We start from the raw sequence: 25,935 nt of genomic DNA on the forward strand, positions 1-25,935 counted from the left end.
TCTTCTGGCCTCCATGAGTCCCCACACATGTGTGCGCATACACACACAGACACACACAGACACACATAAAAAATCAAAGTGAAACCTTTAAACAGAATAACTCTTGCTCCTGTATTTTCTGTTTCCTTCTCTGCTCAGGTAGTCCTCCTCACTGGAATGCCTGTCAACCATCTGTCCTTCAGTCATTGATTCTCTTTTAGTCTAGAACCTGGGCTGTGTTTCTCTAGGTGCACCCAAGCCCTCCATCCTATCTCCATCCCTACAGAATGAACACAGTTCTTCCACCTTCTGGGTGCCCATAGCATCCTGTGGCCCCACTTCTAGAGCGTGGTGCTAAGTCCTATTGTAGCTGCTACCAGCATTGTGTCTCGTCCCTCTCCGTTTGAGGCCAGCATGGACTGTATAACCATTCCTTATATCCCAAAACCAAGCCCTGAAGATTTAGCCTGGTGGCTGAGCTCTTGCCTACCACATGCAAGACCCTGGTTCGAGCCTCTGCACTGGAAGAAAAGGCCTGGTGTTTACTTAAGTCTCCTATCTTTCTGTCACCCCTGGGGCTGACCCAGCTGATGTCCACTTTTTGGATGCTTTTTTTTTTTTTTTTCTTTAAACTTACTCCTTCTCTTCCAGGGCTAAAGTTGCTGCAGCTGATGGGCCACCCGGGAACCCAGCCCAGGCTCTCTCGACAGTGAGGCACACCGTAACACTAGACAAGGATGCCCTCCTCCAGAACTATGGATTTCACATTTCCGAGACACTTCCTCTCACAGTGGTGGCTGTCACAGCAGGTAGGGGCTGATGGGGACATGTGAAAGGATCTTGGCCTCTTAGAGAAAGTAGCTTCTCCTCCCGCCCCTTCCAGTTTGTAAGAAAAGGCACAAAAATGCTACCTGGGAAGCTGGAAAATTCTGACCTCATTCTGTCTTGGGCTTTTCACCTGATTTTTGTGCCAGAATGGAGTGGCCTGGGAGAACTCGCTGCTCTGAGCCCCAGACTCCCACTGGCCTCAGCCCGGGGCTCTGCATTCTCCTGGCTTCCAGGCCTGTGTCAGGGGCAGGGAAGGTATTTGGAGAAGCTGGATCCTGCATGTCCAGGCTGTCAAGCTTCTGGAGAGAGAGTATGTGTGTGTAACAGGAACTATTGATTTGTTTTCGTTTGAGTCTCTGTGAAATATAGTCTGGGCTGGACGGAGAGGAGCAGGCGAGGAGCCCAGTGCTTGTTCTCAAGCTTGAGCTATGTGTCGGTGTTAGACTTGAGGCTGGTTAGAGTGTATTAATTTCCACTTATTGACATAGGAAGGTACACACATTCAATTCCTTGGAGGGGAATAGACCAGTCGCTCGGCAAGCAGTGATGGCTTAGACGTTTCTGTTGCTTTTCTTTCTGTGGACCGTCTCCCTCTCTTGAAACTGAGGGAGAATATGTATCTTTCCCATGGTTTATAATAAGGAAAAGTATGCTCCATATGAGCCACTGCCCAAGGGACCTAGGCTGCCATTCCAGGGTACACTGTGACTTGTGGGGTGACTTGTGACTTTCTAGCCTGAGCAGTGACCTATTTTCTGTCCAACAGGCGGCTCTGCTCATGGCAAGCTTTTTCCTGGTGATCAGATCCTCCAAATGAACAACGAGCCAGCTGAAGACCTTTCCTGGGAACGAGCGGTCGATATTCTCAGGTACTCAGCTGTCTTCCAGCATCCAGGGCCGCACAGGAGAGGGAAGAGCAAAGCTAGGCCTTAGGAGTGCTGTGGCTAGCCCCGTGCCCAGGCAGGCCCTGACCCCTGTACAGCACCAGGAATAGTGTGTGTTTGGCCATGACTGTAGTATGGTCTGCTGTCTTCCACCTGCCTACAGAACTTTGACAGGCATAGAGTGCTTATTTCTCAAACCTTCACTGTACCCAAGACTCCATGCTAAGCACTGTGGGGCGTGTACTGGTGGATACTGCGTTGGCCCTGTCCTCTAAGGATTGATGGTAGCATATGGCAAAGCTTGAACTAAATATGTGCCAGTATGCTGGCTTGTCTTTAATCCTGTCACTGTCTGCTTGGGTGTTCTTTACTGTTCCAGCCTGACTGGCATATATGTGATTTCATTGGTGTGACATCTATATCTCTCTTTTGTGTCACTGTGATTTACATGAATGCTTCCCTTTCTGCCTGGACCTTCCCAAGAGCAAGACAGATGAGCAGAGGCTACTCAGTAAGATGAGAGACCTGTGGCACTGAGCACCAGCCACCAGACTGAAAGGTAGACAGATGAACAGTGGTGAGGTAGGGGAAGCCTTGGAGACAGCGTCAGGACATGCAAGCTTTGGCTTCTAAGTGTTCTACTCAGTGCTGCTTTGTGACTTTAATATTAATAGAGATGAGAAGCGGAGTTAAGTGAGGATAGTCTGTGCCCTTTTGGGAGCTGGCTGGCCTGGCTTTGTGGGTGTGTGCTTCCGTGCACTGACAGGTGGCACACACAGGCAGAGGAGGGACTGACAGTACAGAGCCCCACCACTGCCCTTGGGAAGCTCAGTCCTTCTGTGGAGACAGACAGACAGAGTTCAAGGGAAGATTCACAGGGAATCTCTGGAACCAAACCCAGGGTTGCTTCAGGAGTGCCAGGAGTTTAATTGAGTCTGAAGCTGACAGGAAAGGATTTGATGATTTTAAGTGAATATAGAACCTTCAAAGTTTGCTTTCTAAGTTATTGGGCCGTTTTCCCAAAGAGGATCGCTTCCAACAGATTTTTCAGTGCCACTGACATTTCTGTCAGCCTTGTACTCCAAGGGATCAAGGGATGTATTTATAACTTTAAGCCACAGTCTAGAACTGGTGTTTAGGTAACAGTTGGCCCCTGTCTGCTTACTGAACATCTAGTCTGGGCAAGGAACCCTGGGAGGCAGAGGAACTCTGCTCCCCAGCCACTTACAAGCCTGTGCAGGTCGGTGTGTGTACAGCCTTCTGGGATGAGGATGAGCAGGCATGGGAAGCAAGGTTATGTAGCCAGAGTCCTCCAACAAGGCTACAAGCATGGGAGACTCCCGGCTTAGGGAGAAGCTGCAGCTTGACAAAGCAGAGAAGAGTCCAGAAATAGTTCAGCTATACCTTTTTCATTGTATCTATTTATTTGAGACCAAGTCTCTTGTAGCCCAGGTTGGCCCCGAACTCACATGACCTTGAACTTTACATCTTCCTGCCCCCACCTCTCCAGTGCTAGGAGACAGGTGTGTGGTACCACATCCAGTTTTCGGGATTCGGAGGATCGAATCCAGGGCTTTAGACATACTAGACAAGCACATGCCAGCCTCTGCGGCAGGACCTTTATTGCTAGGTGGAATTTGGGTGATGATCTGGGTAAAATGATGAACTAGGGCCATAACACTTGGAGCAGGGGAGTGCCGAACACTGCCCTTTGCCTCAAGGAATGTTCTGGGAAGTAAAACCTAGATGATGGAGGGTCCTGGGTGCCAGTTTAGCAAGATCCAGTGTCATTCTCTCTGAGAAGGGCCACCACAGGGTTATAACTCTGCTCCCTGTGCACGTGGGAATCCCAGCATGGATTGCTGTTGTCCTGTATCTGAAAGCAGTGTGTATTTTCCACTCATTTTTGTTGGAAAGGATAAACAAACTAAAATAGCCTGACAATAACAACAACAAAAATCTCTAGTTTCTCCAAAGAGCTTTCTCCCAAATATCCTTTGTAGAGCACCAGGACCTTGGATTTTTGTGATTTACCTCTGAAAAGGCCTGAGCTCACATGAACTGGAGCAGAGGCGACCCCCAGACAGTGGGAATCCTCAGGTTGAGCTTAACCATTGCGGGGAATGATGTACCCTCCTCCACTGGCCTAAATGTTTGTATTGCAAGAAATCAGAAGAAAGTTTGCAAACTACTTCTTTCTGTAGATATGGCATGCCCCAGCTCCTTGGCCCTTTGTTAAAGAAAGTGGAGGTGTGACAGTTACCTGTTTAATTGCTTTTGAAATCTCCAAGATAATTTGAGATAACAATGTCTATTCAGGGGTTGGGGATTTAGCTCAGTGGTAGAGTGCTTGCTTGCCTAGCAAGCCCAAGGCCCTGGGTTCGGTCCTCAGCTCAAAAAAAAAAAAAAAAAATGTCTATTCAGTCTTTTGATTATATGCTTTGGGCTCACTGCAGTGACTGTGTGTCCCAAACACCACAAAAGAGTTGACTTTTAGCTGATAGATGTTATCGACAGAGGAATGTTTAGCCGATGTGTTTGGAAATAATTAGATTACCTGTGTTGTCACTGTGCTTTTAAAAATAAAATTATCTTCAGGCATAAAACTAGCCAGTATCAACTGCGTGAGTTCCCTACCATAGGAGAGTAAAGAAGGAGGCTCAAGTTAGTGGCTATGGAGGGTCCACATGGCAGAGGTAAGCATGCAGGCAGGATCCAGGCAGGAGTACTCCCGGGTCCTCCTTTGCTTTGCTGAGCCCAAGAATTCTTTCTAAAGAGGTTCTTTATCACAGTGTGCCACACACACACACATACATTCACACCACATACATATATATACACGTACGTATACAACACACACCACATACACACCACACATCACACACACACACACACACACACACACACACACACCACACACATACCATATATACACACCACCTATACATAACGCACACATACAACACACACACACAGACACACACACAAATGACTGAATGTTTTTCTTTATCCTCTTCTGTTTTTCAGGGAAACTGAAGATGCTCTTTCAATTACAGTTGTCCGCTGCACATCGGTAAATCTCTCTCTCTTTTTTATTTTTTATTTATTTATTTATTTGTTTTGGTCCTGTATGTTAGTTTCACTCTCCCCTGACTCTGAAACTCTGATGCTTCTTGCAGATATCCCTTATAAACAGGGCAGAGGGTGGCAGCTGCCAGGCAGTGGGTGGCTAGTTAGCCAATGCTACCTGAAGACCTCCTGGCCACAGGTGCTGTGGTCCAGACCTCAGGGGAGGAGACCATGTGTAATGCAGAGTGGGCTAATGGGGGGACAGCACACTGGGATGGGATGGCTTTGGACAAGTCCCTCCTTCCAGTTTCTACTGGGTAAAATGGTAGATGACAGTAACTGCCTTATCTGCCTAATGGATTGTCCAAGGCACCAAATGAAGTGTCACATGTGACAGTTTTATCAGCTGAGGTAGGATAGCTTCCATGAGTCAGAAAATATCACACCTGGGTCACCAACAGGATCCTTGATGCGGGGACAGGGAAACTCCTGGGATCAACTGAAAGAACAAACTGACCAGGGAGGGAACAGTGAGAAAAATTCACATTTTGAGAATTTGGCTACACATAGATCAAAAAAGGAGGAGGGAGCAACATAGGGAATTTTAACAATATATTTAATAACCTAGCCTAATTGACCATGTATTAGATTCACAAGAAAATGCAGTAACACCCCCCTGTTGTGCAGTCTTAGTTGAAGATGTGTTGCATTCTTTTATGCTGTGGAATATTTGTTTAATGATGCAAAGATGTGTTGCATTCTTTTTTTCTTTCTTTTTTTTTCCGACACAGGGTTTCTCTGTGTAGCTTTGCACCTTTTCTGGAACTCACTTGGTAGGCCAGGCTGGCCAGAGATTTGCCTGGCTCTGCCTCCCAAGTGCTGGGATTAAAGGTGTGCACTACCACCACCCATATTGCATCCTTTTATGTTGCATGTGTTTAACTCTGTGAAGCTGTGTTACTTTGCCAGTCTAAAACACCTGATTGGCCAATAGTGAGGCAGGAGAAAGGATAGGTGGGACTGGCAGGCAGAGAGAATATACAGAAGGAGGAATCTGGGAAGACAAGGAGTGAGAAAAGAAGGAGAGAGGACCCCAGGGACCAGCCACCCAGCTACATAGCAAGCTAAGGAGTAAGAAGTAAAGAAAGGTATATAGAATAGAGAAAGATAAAAGCCCAGAGCCAAAAGATAGACAGGATAATTTAAGTTAAGAAAAGCTGGCTAGAGCCGGGCAGTGGTGGCGCACACCTTTAATCCCAGCATTGGGGAGGCAGAGCCAGGCAGATCTCTGTGAGTTCGAGGCCAGCCTGGGCTACCAAGTGAGTTCCAGGAAAGGCACAAAACTACACAGAGAAACCCTGTCTCGAAAAACCAAAAGAAAAGAAAAGCTGGCTAGAAATAAGCCAAGCTAAGCCTGGGCATTCATTTAAAAAAATAAGCCTCTGTGACTAGGTGGAGGGTACCCAAAGAGCCAAAGAGTAAAAACAAACCAACAGCACCTCACAATTAAAACGAAAAAGTTTGTAGGTGGGGTGTGGAGGCTTACACTTAAAATCCTAGCTCTCACATGGCTGAGGCAGGAGGACCAAATGTTTGAGACCAGCCTGGGTTTCCGAGCAAGTTCCAGGCTATCTTAGGTTATATGTGAGACTCTATTAAAAATACACAAAACAAAATATTTAAGGCTATAAAGGTTCCTTTTCCTGAATATAATTTAAAATAAAAACTAACCTGGGTGTGGTGGTACACACGTTTAATCCCAGCACTCGAAAGGAGGGTCTGTGAGTTTGAGGCCAGCCTGGTCTCCCTGGCGAGTTCTAGGACAGCCGGGGCCACATGGAAAAGGCCCATGTCTCAAAACAACAACAAAATTACTATGTGTTGAAGCTGTGACCAGGGTAAAACTCATAGTCTTAACTGTTTTTACTGTTTGAAAAGAAATACATCAATTAAGTATTTGGTGAAAACAAGTTGGAGAAAAGAATAAAACGAATTAGATAACCAAGTGTGGCGGTGCATGAAATTTGTCAGGCAGAGGCAGACGGATCAGAAGTTCAAGGCCAGCCTCAGCTAATACCTAGATGAAGGCCAAGCTGGGCTATATGAGATTCTGCCTCAATAGACCAAAACAATCAACTAAAATGATTAAAGAAAATAATAAAAATCAAAATCTACATCTTATAGTGAATCCTCCTTCCTCAGCCTCCTGAGTGCTGGTATTATAGGTCTGTATAACCACCCTTAATGTTTTAAAGTAGCTGAGATACAGGCAACCTTATCACATACATATGGTGTTATAGAGTGTATATTGTTGTCATGCCTGATGACCAGAGTTCAATGCCTGGGACCTAGTGAAAGAAAAGAACCTCCATGTGGGCACCATGGGGTCTCTCTCTCTCTCTCTCTCTCTCTCTCTCTCTCTCTCTCACTCTCTCTCTCTCTCTCACACACATACACACACACATGCATGCATGAACACACGTGTGTGCACACAGTAAATAAATGTAATTTTAAATAAATAATAAATAATAAAAATAAGATGTAAACAATATGGATGATTGACTATCAGACCATTGGCTATTGAAGGATTTCCTGTGCATATGGGGATAGGAAGAAATGCTCTTTCTTTTATTTGTTTGTTTGTTTTTTGTTTATTATGTATACAGTGTACTGCCTGCATGCCAGAAAAAGGCACAAGATCTCATTATAAATGGTTGTGAGCCACCCTGTGGTTGCTGGGTTTGAACTCAGGACTTCTGGAAGAACAGCCAGTGCTCTTAACCTCTGAGCCATCTCAACAGCCCAAAAATGCCCTTTCAATTGTGTGAAAATGTAACATGTTTGTGGTCCAAACATTCCATAAACAAAGAACTCATCTCCTCTCCCTGTTCAAGAAATTTTTTGTTTTATTTCTTGGGAACAACAGGGGGGAAAGTCACCCAATTAGGATTAAAATGTTTGCTCTAAATATGACAAGCTGGATGTTCTATGCACATCTATTTTGTATTCTAACCAGTTTGTCTATGAAATAATGTGAACTCAATATAAAAATGGGGATAGCTAATCAGTGTAAATAGCAGTGCAGGTGGTAAGCCATTCTTTTTACTTAGCTTATTATCATCTCAATGGGAAGCATCTCAATCTTGATTAGGTGGGGGTTTTCCACAGCAAGTCTATGAAATGGACAAAATAGAGCACTTGGTTCTGTGAGGCAGAGAACAGCACAAGCTTTAGTCCTTAAAATTTGAAAAGTAGGGAAGGAAAAAAGTGTATATCCCAGTACCAAGCTTTCCAAGTAGAATGTGAGTACTACACTCAGGAGAATCTGTAGGAACACCCATTTCTGGTCACCCAGACCTCTGAGAAATGTCCTGACTGTAGGCTGACCTCGTGGCCTCGATCAGCAGCATTCAAAGCATTTTACAGACATGGCAACATGAGCAGACATAACTTGCTTCAACAAGGAAGCTTGGCATTACTGTGGTCATGATAGATTCTTAGAATCCTCAAATAATTTTAACAGACTGGGAACTACATAATCCAAAACTAGAGCCAGGCGGTAGTGCTACACACCTTTAATCCCAGCACTCAGGAGGCAGAGGCAGGCGGGTCTCTGTAAGTTCAAGGCCAGCCTGGGCTACACAGTGAGTAACAGGACAGGCACCAAAGCTACGCAGAAAAACCCTGTTTCAAAAGACAAAAAAATAAAAATAAAATCCAAAGCTAGAACATTAACTACTACTTCTCATAGCTAGGACAAATGAATTTATGGAAAAATATATTCTGGCTTAAAATTTGCATTTTAAAACAATTATCATTGTTATTTTTCTTAAATTATGTGTGCTGGTATGTGTCTGTGTGTGGGTTTGTGTATGTGAATGCAGTGCTAAGGAAGCTAAGTTCCAGGCAATTGTGAGCCACCTGATGTGGGTGCTAGGAATTGAACTCAGGTTCTCTGGGAGAGTAGCAGGAATTATTTTGTTGTTTCTGAGACAGGGTATCACTATGTAGCTCTGGCTGTCATGGAACTCGCTCTGTAGACCAGGCTGGTCTTGAACTCACAGAGATCCACCTGCCTCTGCCTCCTGAGTTGTAGGATTAAGGAGTGTGCTACCATGCCCAGCTGACTTTTTTTCTGCTCTTTAACACTTTTAAGCATTAAACTCTGCAACAAAAGCACATTTTATCAGTGAACCCAGGAAGAGTTAGGAAGTCCTAGGACAAATGATGGTTCATATCCTCCAAATTGTTCCTTTAAATATCGGCGCACTTACACAGGTGGTTTGCAGAGTGTTGAGATGCTGGGGTGCCTGGTTTGTGGTACTGACGTGCAGATGTGAAAACGCAGGAGCCACCGTGGGGCCCATGGCTTTTCCATGGCGGGTGATGGTGCATTCTTTCTCAAGGCAGCCAGTTTCATGGCTCCAGGAGTGACAGGCCCTCTTTCCACGTAACTCTCACTGACTAGCCTGCTTCAACACAGTTGCCTTGTCTGAGGCAGCTCTTCTGAGATTTGAAAGCAGCATGGCTTCCGTGTCTTCACGCTGGACAATTACTTCCTGTAGGTGTGGTTTTTGTGACTTTTCTCTCTGCTGATGGTTTTCTGGATGGATTACAGTTTTGTAGTGATCTATGCTGTGGTAGTTTGAACGTAATTGGCCCTCATGGGCTCATAGGGAGGGGCACTAATAGTAGGTGTGGCTTTGTTGGAGTAGACGTGGCCTTGTTGGAGGAAGTGTGTCACTGTGGGGGTGGGCTTTTTTCTCCTTTGCTCAAGCTTCACTCAGTGTGACACCCATTCACTTCCTGTTGCCTGTGGATCAAGATGTAGGAATCTTAGCTCCCTCTCCAGCACCATGTTGCACCATGATGATGCTGGACTGAACCTCTGAAAATATAAGCTGCCCCAATTAAATGTTTTTCCTTTGTAAGAGTTGCCATGGTCACAGTGTCTCTTCACAGCAATAGAAACCCTAACTAAGACACTAGCAGATGATGTCATCCAGAAAAGTCCATAGTTCCACCAATAGCCAAACAGAGCTCCTCATGTGCACCAGGAATGCTAGTGGAGCTCGGGAGTGGGTCAACCCTTGGCCACTCACACTGTTAGCTTGGGTGAAATTTGTGGTCAGGGAAATACCGAGCTGGTTTTCAAATGAATAGCTTCTAAGCTGAGTCCACTACCCGTGCTTGTCCAATTGATTTTTTTTCCCTGAGTCACTCTTCCTATTAATCCCTGTCAGGTCATGTTGCCTTGGCAGGTGTTTGGCTGCTGGGCTTTCGTAGTCCTGAGACTAGAAGGCTTATTTGTACAGTTGCCAGCTATAACCATCGTCCTTTCTTGTCAAGGAGCCTCCTCTTCTCAGGTCTCCTCTGCTTCTAGTGCTCAACCAGCTAATTTTCTTTATCAAGGTCCAGCTCTGGGCCTAACTCTTCAGAGGTTGCCCTCCCTAGTGTGAGAAACAGCGATTGCCTCCTGTATATCCCTGATCTCTCTCTGCTCTCTTCTGTTCTGTCTCTGGTTGCTCTATCTTCTGAGTCTTTAGTGGTACTGTTCTCCTGATGCTTTGAATACTCACAGTTGACAGCCCTGTCCCTCTGTGCCCTCTTCACTTGCTCTTGGGTTGCCATGGCCTTTGACTCACAGCTTCTCCTGATTCTCATGGATCTCATTCAATTTCTGTTGCTTGAGAGCTGATGCCCTCCGACAGTTCTACATTCCTAAATTCTTTCTCTGCCTTCCTCCAAGGCATTGCTAAACATCATCAGGAAGGGTTAAGCCAAAGGGAGCCTGAGTTACTTAGCTAGAAATCAGGACTTACAGCTCAGCGGTAGATCCCTTGTCTGACAAGAGCGAGGCCCTGGGTTTGATCTCAGCACAGAAAAGGAAGGGAAAGGAAAGAAAGAGACCAGAACTATCTAGAGTGCAGGTAAACCACTGCTGACCCCACCTGATGGCTCTGCATCTGGCCTCTGCAGCGGGGTTGCGGGAGAGATTATTAAATGCTTTGCAGGCTTTCCAATGTGTGCTTTTCTGAAACTTCCTGGTTTGTTGTGGAGAACGTGATGTTGACCATCTGTAGTCTTTAAGTATGTCTTCCTTTCTCTGATCTTGGGCAGTGCCAACTGTGGCAGATTCTGGTTCCATGAGCATCTAGATTTACCTGGAGAGCCCTCTTAAACCTCCTCAAGTCGTCTGGTCATCTCATCACCAGCTCTGGATTTCACCTTTTTCTTTTCTTATTTTAGTTATTGTTTCAGGTTGTTGGAAAACCAGGAATTTCCACATGTGTTTCTTCCTGGGAACAGCCAGGCTTCCTTCCCTCTCTGCTTGAGGTTTTGTTATGGTCATGGTTTGAAAGCAAGCTGTGTCTCTGAGATGCTGAATCACACCAAGTAACATCACAGTTATCTTCTTGTTAAATGTCAAGTCATTTGTTCATTTCATGCACTTCATGCATTGGTCTATTGATATCTAAGTCCTTGAACTTTGCTTACTGCAAGTTCCCCATTGCTTTCCTTGGCTACATAGAACATGGCCCAGAGTGCCATCTTGGGGCTCTTATACACCACAGACACCCTAAAAGTTGGCCTGAAAGACCTAGAGTGTTGAAGGGAATGTGGGATCTAGCTGGAAATAGTCCACTGAGCAAGAAGAGCATGTCCTGTTGGATTGATTCATATAAGAACTGTTCAAGCACCACATTCTGACCTGATAAGAGCTGTATAAGGGTTTGCCATTCTACTTCTGGAGACAGAGTGCCAATCACATGTCACAGGCCAGAGCATCAGGGAGCTCTATCTAGCTCCCATAGGTATACATGGACAGACTGAAATTCAGAGAAGGCCAAAGACAGCCAAGATTACCCAGTTATTTTTAAGGTTTATTTATTTATGTGTACGCATCTATCTGGTGCGTGTGTGCACGCGCATGTGTGTGCACATGGAGACCAGAAAGGCTTGGTATCAGGCTTTGTTACCTAAGAGCTAGGACCTGAAGTCCAGTCCTAATGATTTCATTATTGCACAGTAAGCACTTTTAATCATGGGGCGTCTACACATACACGCGTGTGCACGCATGCACGCGCACACACACACACGCACACTCACACACTCTCACACGCATGTGCACACACAAACGCACACAGCAGTTTGGTGTTTTCATAACTCCTGAGGTAGCACTTGGGTTGGACTTCAGGGCTTCCTCTTCTAGTCTTCTTTGTCCCCACTTTGTCCCCTTCTTTGTCACCACTACCATGCTGCCATTTGGGATTTCCAGCTGTGCAGACACACAAGAACAGTATCTAGGTTGGATTCCTTAGATTCTAGGAAAAGAAATCTTTAAACAGCGTACCCTCCCTTCATGTGGGCTTGACTGAGTCTGTAGCAGCCATGAGGCTGTTGGTTGTTGTTTTAAGAAGATGTAAATGGTTTTGAGTGCAGTGTTCCAAAGTGTGTCGTGTTAATATGTTTCAGGGAGTTCCCAAGTCATCCTTCTTGACTGAAGAGAAGAGGGCCCGGCTGAAGACCAACCCTGTGAAGGTGCACTTTGCTGAGGAAGTGCTGGTCAGTGGGCACAGCCAGGTGCGTCACTGGTGAGAGACGGGAGTGCTTGCTCAGGTGGACAAGCCTCTTCTAGCACGTGCCTCCCCGAAACTCTGGAGTCCTCAGAAAGTGTTTGTGAGAGGCTTAGTGTGCTTCCTGCTAACCCTGGACCAGGGAAGCTCGTGGGGCCTGAGCTATGTGGGATGAGGAACAAGCTCTGAGTGTGGCTGCCTGGTATTCACCAGCTGCACTCTCCGGCTGTGATAGTCCTACAGGTTCCAGTTCTCACTAGGAAAGAGCTTACCATTCTCTTGAAAGGAAATACTAATTATTGCTAATAATGATGGTGGTAGCTAGGATTGCTGTTTTGATGTTTTTTTTTGAGACAGGGTTTCTCCGTGTAGTTTTGGTGCCTGTCCTGGATCTCACTCTGTAGACCAGGCTGGCCTCGAACTCACAAAGTTCCGCCTGGCTCTGCCTCCCGAGTGCTGGGATTAAAGGTGTGTGCCACCACCACCTGGCCTTATTTTTATTTTTTATTTTTGTGTGTATATCTGTGTTTATCTGTATACTGTGTGTGTGTATCTGTGTTTGTCTGTATACAGTGTGTGTGTGTGTGTGTGTGTGTGTGTGCATGCATGATCATGCACACAGAAGCCAGAAGCGGTCATTGAATCCGCTGTGGCTGGAGTTACAGTTGTAAGTACCCTGTGGGTTCTGAGAACTGAATTCAGGTTCTCTGCAAAGAACAACAAACATTCTTAACTATGGAGCCATTTCCCAGCCTGAGGTTGGTGTTTTTAAATACGAATTTATTTATCAAAGGCACATTTACTCATGACTTATAAAATGCCTAGCAACCATTCTGAATCCAGCCACCAGTGTTAGATTTTACAACTTTCAAGCCAGAACGTCTTTTCATCCAAAGAAATTGAAGGAATGGGGTCCATGGCTATTTAAACAAAGGATCCGGTTGACCTGGTTCACATTTATTCTCTTATTTTCTCTCTGCCCTACTATCAGACAGACATCTTCAGTTAGAACAGAGAGAAGAAGATACGTTTGATCGGGAAGGGCCAGCAGAGGCCTACCACATTAATCCGTAACCTAGGCTGCTGCCTGTCAGCAGTGATTTGAATCTCAGAGTTGACACTTGTGAAAATGGGTTGAACCTCTCCAAAGATTAAATTTAGATCCAGCATGTGCATTCACTTAATCTTAGCCAAAAGGCCAAAAAGCGATCAACTTGCGGATTGCAGAGTAATATACATGATGAGTAGTGGGAATAAGAAACAACCCAGCACAGAGAGAATGAAGGCACCCAGGTGTGGACCAGGTAACCTGGACTGTTACTTTAAAAATGGCCATCATCCTTCCTCCTCTGGTGTCTATTCTGAAAAGACAAGAGAAGGACGCAGATAGGCTACAGAACTGGTTAAGGGTTTTGGTGGTGACGGGCAGGTTAGAGGACCAGTCAGTGCTCTCCAAAAGTGTCCCTGGGAAGCTTCCAGGTTGGCATCTGCACCTGCCATCCATGGATGAGGAAGTGAAGCCAGTGAGCACTGTGACCTGCCTCTCCTTCCTCACAAGTGTTTAGAGGCTGATGATACTGATTGAACTTCCCTTGAAAAGTGAGAAGACAGCTCTAAGGGTGCACACCATTCTAGAACAGTGGTTCTCCACCTTCCTAATGCTGCAACCCTTTAATACAGTTCCTCATGTTGTGGTGACCAACCATAGATTATTTTGTTGCTTCACCATAACTGTAATTTTGATACTGTTAAGAATAATAATGTAAATATCTGACATGCAGGATATCTGACATTCGACTCTTGTGAAAGGGCCATTCGACACTCCCACCCCCCTGCAAGGGGTTGCAACCCACAGGTTGAGAACTATTAGACTAGATTTTTCTGGAGTAACCCAGCCTTAGAAATGGGTCTGGCAGGCTGGAGAGATGGCTCAGAGGTTAAGAGCACTGACTGCTCTTCCAGAGGTCCCGAGTTCAATTCCCAGCAACCACATGGTGGCTCACAACCATCTATAATGAGATCTGGTGCCCTCTTCTGGTGTGCAGACATACATACAAACAGAACACTGTATACATAATAAATAAATAAATCTTAAAAAAAAAAAAAAAAAGAAAGAAAGAAATGAGTCTGGCTTGTTCACAGTTAAAGAGACACAAAGGAAGCTGTTACGAAGTGATGAAGCTGGTGAGCTGCCAACTCATCAGTAAATGAGCACAAATCAGAAAAAAATGTCAGCCTGGATGCTGAGAAAAGAGTTACAATCATGCACCCACTGGGGGCTTTGTGAAATAGTTTATAAACTTATGGGGGAGGTGGAAAAAGACACAAGTCAATGTCTGCCGTGAAATATGCCCAAGACATCTCACTTCTATAAATTTAGAATATAAAGAAATTCAAATGTAAGAAGTGCACGTACAAGAAGATAGTTGTAGTATCAGTCTTTCAAACAGCCAAACCCAGGAAGACGCTGTGTGTCTAGAATGGAGAAGTGGTTATGTCAACTCCGATATTTCAGTTCCTTAGGATATTCTAAAACCTTTGCAATAATAAATAGAAAGCCTACATAAAAATTCTATATGAAATGTTGAACAAGAATGAAAGAATGCAGAATTGGGCACAATCTGTTTTTTCAGCTCTCTAAAATCCATGTACAAACTTAGACAAGAATTGAAGCAAGCTTTCCAGAGAAGCAAACGATGTGAGATGTATGTCAGGACGGCATGTGTTTTTGGAAGCCTTGTAAATCAAGATTATAATGTTTTAAGGAGAAAAGACCAAGTAGGAAATCCAAAATGAGATTTCTACTCCCAGAGCCAGAAATGGGAAAGGAGAGGAGAGGGGCCGCTCGAATCAAGTGCCACGTCGTGGCTGAGTGGGATTTGGTACTGGAGCATGTCTTAGACAGGGTCTCTGTTGCTGTGATTAAACACCATGACCAAAGCAACAAGGAGAGAAAAGGGTTTCCTTCAACTTGCAACTCCATCACTGAGGGAAGTCAGGGTAGAAACCCAGGGCAGGAACCTGGAGACAGGAGCGGAAACAGGCCGTGGAGGAAGCCTGCTGACAGTCGGGTTCCTTCCGCTGCCTTGCTGAGTCTGCTTTCTTACACGCCTCAGGACCACCTGCCCTGGGGGGGAACGGGCTGGGCCCTCCCACATCAATCAGTAATCAAGAAAATGTACTACAGACTTGTCTATAGTCATTCTGATGGAGCATTTTTCTCTTCCCAGATAACTCTAGCTTGTGTCAAGTTGACAAAAAACAAAGCAAAACAAAACAAAACAAAACAAAAACCAGGACAGAGTGTGACCCTATCTCTTACCTCCATAAATAAAAACACTGCATGAAAAAAAAATTAACCGAGCTATGATATTTCACACTAGAAGACTCTAGATTCTCATGGGGAAAATGCTGTCAGGTGGTCTTTTTTTTTTCTGGGGGTGGGGGTGAGGAACTTTCTTGCCCCGTTGGGATTTATACCCAGATTCTCCATAGAAACACAGATACCCCTGGTTGTCCTGGTTCAAACCCTGGGGACTCGAGAATTTCTCACTAGTTCTCACTTAGTTTCAGCTCAACTCAGAGATCATTTAAATCCCCCCAAATGCTTCCCTGCTCCCAGGAATCCTGACTGGCATGGAGTTACTAAAGACTAGCCCTACACCTCCTACTCCCAAAGCCTGTAAGAGTGGCAGGGTCTCTTTGAGAAGTGATGGTTGGGGTCAGTGGAGGTACGTACAGGGTGTCTCTCTCTGTCCCCTGCTGATGCTTCACTGCAGAGCTGCTTAGTAAAATGGGGGAGGGGAGGCTCTAGGGAGGCACCCCACTTCTACCCCTACCCTTATTCCACACCAGCCCCACACAGAACGGTTAAGAATCTCAGGAAAGCCCCATGTGAAGAGCACAGAAAATGACAGACAGTGGTCATCATTTTTTAGCTGTGTCCCTTTAGGGTGGCAACCAACAGATCACATCAGCGAACGGTTGTGAGCCACCCATAGGTTCCTGCAGTGCTCTGATGGGACACGACTCCCCTTTCCTTCCCCACTCCCCATCACACTGAGCCCCTCTCCTGCATGTCCCTGGACAAGGCAGATCTACCTGCCCTGGAGAAATCCCCAAATGCTAATGAGCAGCAATCTGCTCTCCAAGACCGGCAGTACCAGGCAGCTGGGGATTGGTACGCCGGGAGCCAGAAGAGTGTGTCAGCGCCGTAACACCACCCTTGTGTTTTCCAGGGGAGCTCTCTGCTGTGTATGCCCAATGTGCTCAAGGTGTATCTGGAGAATGGACAGACCAAAGCATTCAAGTTTGAGGCAAACACAACTGTGAAGGTATTAAGAGTAAACCTGGGCCTTGCTTCCTAGCTTAATGGACTCCCAGACAGCCTGCCCTCTGTCTGCCTTGGTGGTCTGCCCACTGCAGTCTGAGTGCCCATGCCGAGATATGTGCCGTACTATCTCATTTGGTTCCACAGCCACCCAGTAAGATGGTGTTTTTGTTACCTCCTGCAGGGAAGGGACTCCAAGAAACCAAGTGGCTTGTCCAAGGTCATATTACATCTCTGCCTTCACCCTTAACCACCAGACTTCCCTGCATCTTGTCTCCACCTGCTACCCAAACACCAAATTAGCTAAACACCAAGGCAAGATGTGAGAACAAGCCCAGGCCCTTGCATGCTCTTGTACATAATAAACTCCCTCTTGAGGTTCTCTAAGAGGGGTTACTGAGCCTGGTAAAGGACTGCAGGAGCCTCCAGTCAAGTTTAGAGAGTGGGCAGCCCAGAAACTCCAGTCGTCCACAGCAGAGTGAAATGAAGCTACGGGAGATGGGATGAGCAGGTTGTGCCCGTACCACATAGGATGCATCTTTCTCATGCCAGCAGGGAAAAGGACGTGTCCTTGAGCAGCTATGAAGGGCAACCAAGATTTCCGGTGCACACCAGGAAGACGGGCATGATCAAGCCGGGCACGCGGTTGGGAGCACAGGCTGTTCTCTGGGGAAGAGAGGGATAGTAGCCATGGAGGGCCTCCAGTGCCAGAGAGCACTGTCCAGAGACAGGAGAGAGCATGGCTCTAGTTGTTCTCAAGCACGGAAGGAGAGAGGTCAGGGAGAGGCGGCACGAGGAAGCAAACTATCAGAGTTGTTTTTAGAACCCTAAAAGCCGTCAGAGCTGAGTGTGGTGACACGCGCCTTTAATTCCAGCACTCGGGAAGCAGAGCCTAGCTCTTTAGGGGCTGAACAGGCAGAGGTGGGACGATGTAGCTGTGGGTTATAGATGGCAACAAGACACATGCACTTGTACACGCATACACGCGCATGCGCACACACACACACACACACACACACACACCTAGGAACATACCTAATATTTCACTCTGGTACCTTTCTTTGGCAGTTTCCCAAGATACTCCAAATTCCCACGGTTTCTCCCTGAGTGTAACTTAGAAGATAGAGAGAGCCCTTTGGAACCCGGGAAGCTCCAAGCCGTTGGAGGAAGAAGAGGGAGAAATGGGTGGGTTTCATTCACGTCAGCCACTCTGCTGAGCACCTCCTTGTGTGCGGTCTGGCTGACCTTGAGAGATGACTGGCTAGCAAGCACTATCCCAACAGGCCCCACAAGTCCCCCACTTGTCATGACCCACTGGCTTATAGTGGACATCAAGCTTGCTCTGTTGCTGAGCTCTGGGCTGGGCTTGCCTCCCCCGCCCTTCTGCTTCAGGAGGGAGGTTTTGTGAGTGCATCAGGCTGGGTTTTCCTTCTATCATCTTCGATCAAAGGAGTGTGGACGAGGGCAAGTAAGCCTTCGGTGGCAGCCAAAAATACCTGCAGGGGATTTACAATAAAAGTTCATGTCACAGAGGAATTAAGAAGATAGAGTTATGACGGTGAACAAAGGCTTAGCCGGTATAATACTGGTTAATCTTATCGGCAGTAGCCGAATTTTATGAAGTGTGTCTTTTAGTGGTGGGTTCAGTTGTAGAGGGGGACGGAACCCATAGTGAGGGGCTGGTAGTCACAGGGAGCAGACAGCACTTAATGGTTTGGGGCTTTAAATCTGAGGTTCTGACGGGAGTTCTATAGTGCATCCACAGTGGTCACTCATCAGCTGGCACTTTGATGAGCATCTCCTAGGCCCCAAGCAGTGGCGTCTAACAGACCCCACCTGTGCTGGCTAGTCTTATGTCAGCTTGACACAGTCATCTGAAAGGAGGGAACCTCCATTGAGAAAACGTCTCCATAAGAGCCAACTGTGGGGCATTTTCTTAATTAGTAATTGATGGGAGAGGCCCATTGTGCATAATGCCACCCCTGGGCTGGCGGTCCAGAGCAAGGCTGAGCAAGCCATGGGGAGCAAGCCAGTAAGCAGCACCCCGCCATGGCCTCTGCGTCAGCTCCTGACTTCCTTTGATGGTGAACAGTGATGTGGAAGAGTAAACCCTTTCCTCCACAGCTTGCTTCTGGCCTTGGTCTTTGTCCCAGCACTAGAAACCCTGACCAAGACTCCAACATAGGTGAGGTTTACGCCATCAGAAAGCTGCTGTCTATTAGGGTAGGAGGAGATGAACAAGAAAACAAATGTTGGAAGTGAGCCTCTGTGGAACACTGCCCGCCAGCGAGTGTCCTCAGTGCCTTCCGCGGGGAAATGAATGCACACAGCAGTCCGGTTGACAGATGTTGATGTTCCACCAATACTTCCCAGTGTTTCTTCTCCCTAGAGCACTGTGCCGAGCCACACAGAACAAGCAGTGTGTCCGTGGGCACACAGTGAAGTGAGGAAGAGCGGTTCAATCTAGAATCCTTTCATCTACTTGCTAGACTGTCCTTTACAAAAAAAACATGATTTATTAAAGAAATAGTCATTAAATAATGATGGGGCTAGCCAGGCGGTGGTGGTGCATGCCTTTAATCCCAGCACTCAGGAGGCAGAGGCAGGCAGATCTCTGTGATTTCGAGGCCAGCCTGGGCTACAGAGTGAGTTCCAAGAAAGGCTCCAAAGCTACACACACAGAGAAACCCTGTCTCAAACTTCCCACCCCCCCCCACCCCACCCCCAAAAATGATGAAACTAAACATGCCCCAGGAGCTGGGGGCCTAGCTCAGTGGGAAAGCTCTTACCTAGTATGTATGAGGCCATCGGTCCAATCCCCAGAATGGAAAGCAAACAAAGACGGCCCCGGAACTGAGGATAATAGGTAGAATGTCATTTCAATATAATAGCCACACATTACCTCTCTGAAGACATGTGAGCTTAAACTTGAAGGGAGAGAAACAGCCTTGTGAAGAATGTTGAAAAAAGTGTGTAAGTCAGAGGAAACAACATCTGTGGGTGCCTGAGGCATTCACCATGACAGAGGCCCATTGGCGAGAAAGGGTGAATATAGCCCGGCAGCCATCAAACCTCAGCACAGCACTATCTGCCATGCCATCTGGATAGCCTCCCTGGCAGTCTGTAGACATCATTTCCTCCATTTCAAAAGAAGAAACTGAAGCCAGTTTCTCATAGTCACATGAGGTCCCTGGTAGGATTCTCTCTAGAAAGCAGTTGATATGAGGCAAGAGACCTGAATCTCCCCTTGGTACCTACATCCTCTGAAGAAAAGCAAGATAGATTGGTGCCGTGGGGTGCAGGGCCGTAAAGGTCCCACATAGGAACTGCAGTCCTGCTTGTGTTAGCAGTAGATACGGTGGTGGCGGCAGCTTCTCCCTCCCAGATATTCTGGGGGAGCTGTGGGAAGGCCCGGGAAGTCTTCCCTCCCACTCATCAGGTGACCCTGTTCCCTCTGCTGCCAGGACATCATTCTCACAGTCAAGGAGAAACTGTCCATCCGAAGTATCGAGTACTTTGCTCTGGCCCTGGAGGAGCAGTACAGCATCTCCCGCCTACACCTACTACATGAGGAGGAGCTCATCCAGCAGGTAGGAGAATCCACCCTGCTCTGGGGAGGCCAAGCTCCTCAGCCACATTAGGGCTGGGGCCTACTGCACTCACTCAGCCTGGGGATAGCAGGGCAAGACTCAGGCCTGGTTTGCATCCGCTCCTATGAGGCAGGCAGGGCACAGTCCAGGACACCCGTCTATCTTGTAGATGTGGAGATGGAGGCTTACATGGGTACAGTGGTTTTCCCAGTCATCACACATCTGATAAAGTCTTTTGCTTCTGGCTCTGATGATCTTTCCTGGCACCTGCTGTCTCAGAACTAGTAGGAAACATTGGTTCCTATGTCCAAGACCATTTTTTGTGGCACTTGCCCCACTGAGCTGTACCCCCATAATAGGACAGGCCAAACAGCCCGTCCTTCTTTGCTACCCAATCCTTTGGTCATGCAAAAAGTTGTACTGACTCCTTAAAGTCAAACACAAGCCAGTTCAACAAATCATTGTAGGGTGTATACTATGAAACGATCAGTAGATAGTCTACAGTTGAGAAAGGGCCGAGCTTCTTCAGCAGGGGAATGGAATGGGGAAGCCTTAACCTTGGAATCACTCAGCCTTCCTCACTGCAAGTGAGTTATGATCCAGTCACTGCTCACCTACTGCTAGAAACCTTTTTAGAATCTACATATAAACAACCACTTGCATTTGTGTTGAGGAAGAAAATCCAACTAAATCCCCAACATAGTTGAAGTGGGGGGGAAGGGGGGAGTATGGTGCAGAATGGTGCAAACTCCATCTTTACTCGTGGAAACTGACACACTCACGAGCAGTCCTTTCCTCCTGGCTGTGATCAAATTCCTGGCAGAAGAAAAGAGGGGTTTGCTTTACCTCAGAGTCTAGGAGCTGCAGCACATCGAGGCTACAGGGGCAGTTCTTGTCCATGGTGGTGAGAGCCTGTAGCAGATGTCACATTGTCTTGGCAGATAGGAAGCAGAGAGACTGTAGATAAGAAGTAGACCCAAGATACACCCCAGGGTTTTGCACCCCTGCCTCAGGACCCACTCTCTCCAACCAGGCCCCACCCCCTAAAAGCTCCACAGTCTCCCAAAACAGCCCTGCCAACTGAATTAACCAAGTGTTTTAACATACGCTAGGGGATGGGGGGTTCACATTCAGTCCACAAAGCAAGCGAGGAGCCCTAGGCTGTCTCTGGGAAGGTATTGAGTGGACAGGGGTTCCTCTGACAGAAGAAACATCACCCTTTTAAGTGCACATTTTACACCACAGGAAAGAAAGCAGGCTGGGAGAGAAGGCTGTGCTATCTGGGGAAAGACTGAAATAGAACAGGGCCCCCCTTTCTCTCTTTTCCCTTGTGAAGCCGCTTTATAGAGAGCCCAAGGTCACTGTGTCCTCTTTACCCTGGCAGGTGGTGGAAAGGGAAGAATTGCAGGACTCCCGCTGCCTCTTCAGGGTGTGCTTTGTTCCCAAGGACCCCCTGGACCTGCTGAAAGAAGACCCCGTGGCTTTTGAGTATCTCTACTTGCAGGTGACTGGGCTGAGCTACCTGCCGTGACAGTGTCCTCAAAGATGCATTGGGTTATTCTGGGTTGGTGGCTGTTAAACAACTCTCCCAGGGGGACTGTCTTTTCCTGGAGGACAGTGGCTCCCATTATCCCTCCCATCCTCTGAGTTGCTGTAATGGGAGATTTGCAGGAGACTAATCAAATTTAGGCTTAGTCCTCAATGTAGATGATACATTTTTTTCTAATACTATTAAGCACTGCTATCGTTTCCATTTTTATTGCGGAACAGGGCTTTAGTGCTTCGGAAACTCACGGTAGAGATGATGGGACTGGGTCTTAGGAGGCGCCTGTGTCTGAAGTCCCCGAGTAATATTTAAGCCATAACTGGTTGATCTCTCTCTCTCTCTCTCTCTCTCTCTCTCTCTCTCTCTCTCTCTCTCTCTCTCCCTTCCTTCCTTCCTTCCTTCCTTCCTTCCTTCCTTCCTTCCTTCCTTTTTTCTTTTTGTTTGTTTGTTTTTTGTTTTTCAAGGCAGTGTTTCTTCTTTGTAGCCCTGGCTGTTCTAAAACTAGCTCTGTAGATCAGGCTGGCCTGAAACTCAGAGATTCATTTGCCTCTGCCTCTTAAGTCCTGAGGTTAAAGGCATGAGCCACCATGCCCGGCTAGAAACCTGGTTCCCAGCCTGGGCCTGCCCTCTATTGCCTGGGCTGAGATTAATTTTGTTATTTTTATTTGGATGAAAAGAGTCATCTGGGAAAAATCACCAGTTTATAGAAGAGGCAATTCAATGTGGTGGGTTGATTGGCCCAGGTCTTACAGAAATGGTACCAAGAAATAATAACAGCAACAGCCACAACACCACCAATGCATTATATTTGCATTTATATAATTCTGTGTGCTTTATGCTTGCATTTCTGAATATTGTCTTTTCTATTCAATGTTTATTGGTGTGAGAGTGTCAGATTCCCTGGAACTGGAATTACAGACAGTTGTGAGCTGCTGTGTGGGTGCTGGGAATTGAACCCGGGTCCTCAGGAAAAACGGTCTGTGCCCTTAATCACTGAGCCATTTCTCCAGCCTACATTGTCTTCTCTAAACCCCACAGAAATCAAGCAGTGCAGATCAGATAGTTAGTATGTATTTAACAATGGAAGGCACCATGCTCAGGGATTCTTAATAATGTAACTAAGGTCGCACAGCCAAGAACTAACTGTCAGAGCCAGCCCTCAGTGCTGACTGCTGGTCCTGCAGTCTTCGACCTGAGAGAACAGGGGGCCTGATGTGCATTCTCTTGTTGCCCAGCTGCTCTATATACTCTCTTACAGAGTTGCAGTGATGTACTCCAGGAGCGCTTTGCTGTGGAGATGAAGTGTAACTCTGCTCTCCGGCTCGCAGCCCTGCACATCCAGGAGCGGATTTATGCCTGTGCCCAGCCACAGAAGATCTCGCTGAAGTACATAGAGTGAGTGGCAGGGGCAGCAGCTGTGTCACATTGTGGCCGCTGGCTTCTAGCCAGGGTGGACAGACTTCACAGGAAGCTGACATTCACCCATCTGCCTTTGTCTTCCCATCCATTCCCCTTTACCCAGCCTGACTCCCCATCTGGGTAGAAGCCACTTCTACATGCAAAGGGACCACAGGGTCCCCTTGGAAATTTCCAGTCCCTAGAAGGAAGTCCGAGGCAGTCAGTTAACAGCGTCTAAGGGCAGGGACGTCTTGGAAATAAATTCTTCCAACAGGTGTGAAGCAGTTGCTATTGCATTTTGCCCCCTCCCCCCAATGGGGGAGGTGTCAAGTCCTACGATCCATCCAGAATCTAGGTACATCTTGATTCTTAGCTAACACCTTTTATGCTAAGCCCCTCCCCAGGTCTTTGCTCTACCTTGTCTAAGCCTCAAAATCATACGGAGAAATCAGAATTTAAAAACAGAACAGATCCCTGGTTCTACCCCAGAATATTGAGTCAAGGAACAACTTTAGGGGGATTCTGAGGTTTCTGGGCTAATGCCATTCTAAAGCTTAGCCTTGGGGATTGACAGGTGCAAGGGTGTTTGGGCAGTGAACATGGCTAACGGTAGAGCACTTGCCCAGCTTATGATGAAGACCCTGGGTTTGTTCCCTAGCAGAGGGTGGGAACGTGGTTCATACGTATGGATGATCATGCCACATACTTTGTTATTAAAAGGATTGTGAACAGGCCTGTGGGATGGCTCAGCAGGTAGGGACACTTGCCGCCAAGCTGACTACCTGAGTTCGATCTCCAGGTGGTGGAAGGAGAGAGTTGATTCCCACAAGTTGTCCTCTGCCCACCACACATGAGCACACTTGCTAAAATACAGCATCTCAGACTCTTCTTACAAGTTTGACTCAGTATAGATGCACAATAAAAATAAAAAATAAAAAGATTGAGAGCTTCTGCTTTGATTCATGAAATATCACATAACACCGAGACCAGTCTATTTCCAGGTTAGTCGGAAGGTCCTAAATTCGGAATATGTATAATGTGTATCATGTGTGTCTATGGGGGAACCCCCACTCTTTCTCACTCTCCTTTTATAGAGAAATATGCATATATAGATAAATATGGATAGAGACAGATACCCCCTTTCTCTTCTGTCCCTCAGCATTCCTCCCACTAGAGAAAGGTGCTCATGACTGCTGTGTGTTCGGAATTCTGGATCTGAATTCCATGTCATTTGCTCTTCATTAGAACCAAGTGCACAGTAAACATGGACCCCCTTGTCTCCAATGTCTCATGGCAGGAAAGACTGGGGAATAGAGAATTTTATATCTCCAACTTTACTCCGAAATATGAAAGGCAAAGACATCAAGAAAGCCATTAGTTTCCACATGAAGAGGAACCAGAATTTGCTGGAACCCCGACAGAAGGTAAGGCAACCATAGCCTCTGCGGACCCACCCAGTTGTCTATCATGAAGCCTTAGGGGAAATTTTCAACATTGCCTGGATTTTAGACATGTGAATAACTCTGGTTTCAACACTTGTTTTTTTGTTTTTTTTTGTCTATTAAAGCAACTTATTTCTGCTGCTCAGCTACGCTTAAATTATCTTCAGATCCTTGGAGAACTCAAGACATATGGTGGGAAAGTCTTTAATGCTACCCTGATGGTATGTACCAGACCACGGTGGACTCCTGCTTGCTTGGGACCTTGAATATTTACAGATTGACAGATATGGATTAGGCTCATGGTGTGTGTTAGCCTCATGGAAGATGCTAGGGGAGGCAGAGCTGAATTAGTTCTGATTTCTGTCCTCAAGGATGAAATAAGCCACTTCACAAGACAAGGCCATTAGGCAAGCTATGACCACTGTTCAGGGCGGGAAGATAGATGCTGCCATTGCTGACTGAGTCTGGGTCCGAGAAAGGGAAGGCTTTCAGATGGTTGGACGAAGCCTGGCTGGAAAATGGGAGACAAGCACTGGGATGCAGTCTAGTGTAAGCAGCACCCTTGGGAGTTTTGGTACAGAAGGGCAACAGGGAGACTGGAAAGTAAGAGATGAGAATGGTGGACTGGCTGCCAGGCTGGGCCCTGATGGGGCAGACCAACAAACTGAGGTGTGGGCCTGAGACAGGAGAAGGATGATGCCCTCTGCCCTGAGCCCATTCCTCCTGCTTCCTTTGAGGAGCCTCAGCCCAGCACATGTGCTTTGTGGCCGTCAATGCTTTTGGTGTGGTTTAAGGCACTCTGTCCCATCATGCCGCCAGCCCCCCCCCCCCAGAACTTTCCAGCTCCAAGCCAGCTGGCCAGTCGATTTTTTTTTTCCCAAGAATACTAAGGAGAGAATTCAGAGGTTTTATGTATTTTATTATTTTCAGTGATGGGACAATCCCATGAGATGGCTGGCCTCACAGCATAGACAGAAGAGAAGTGGGCAGTTAGAGGAATGGGAAAAGTGGACAGAATCTGTATAAGGACAAGGCCCCAAAGGTGGGAAAGAGACTAGATTTCAGAACAGGGGGATTTGAAGGGCCTGGAAAAGCTTGTAGTGTTCCCACAGGCTCTAGTCCTCCTATCCCAAGACTGCCCTGACTTTTCCTGTCTCAGGAAAGAATTGGCCCCAGGAAAGGGCAGCCAGCTATACAAGACTGGCTGGGGCTTGACTACAAATATAGAATCATACAGCCTCTGCTGCCAGAGAACCCAACATGTAATATGAAATCTGAGTGTCGGTGATTGA

The 25,935-nt window shown here is 46.8% G+C and overlaps 1 protein-coding gene across 1 annotated transcript in view; it reads left to right on the forward strand.

The window, feature by feature from the left end:
* Frmpd1 (FERM and PDZ domain containing 1) overlaps window positions 1–25,935 on the forward strand; it is a 50,616-nt gene that overhangs the window by 13,795 nt on the left and 10,886 nt on the right. The window contains 10 exon segments of the mRNA XM_036179444.1: window positions 631–788; window positions 1,574–1,676; window positions 4,719–4,764; window positions 12,237–12,344; window positions 16,576–16,671; window positions 20,132–20,257; window positions 21,642–21,761; window positions 23,062–23,198; window positions 24,499–24,625; window positions 24,769–24,864. Coding sequence (XP_036035337.1) covers window positions 631–788; window positions 1,574–1,676; window positions 4,719–4,764; window positions 12,237–12,344; window positions 16,576–16,671; window positions 20,132–20,257; window positions 21,642–21,761; window positions 23,062–23,198; window positions 24,499–24,625; window positions 24,769–24,864 — 1,117 coding nt within the window.

Source organism: Onychomys torridus, chromosome 2 (assembly GCF_903995425.1).
Source record: "Onychomys torridus chromosome 2, mOncTor1.1, whole genome shotgun sequence".
NCBI lineage: Eukaryota > Metazoa > Chordata > Mammalia > Rodentia > Cricetidae > Onychomys > Onychomys torridus.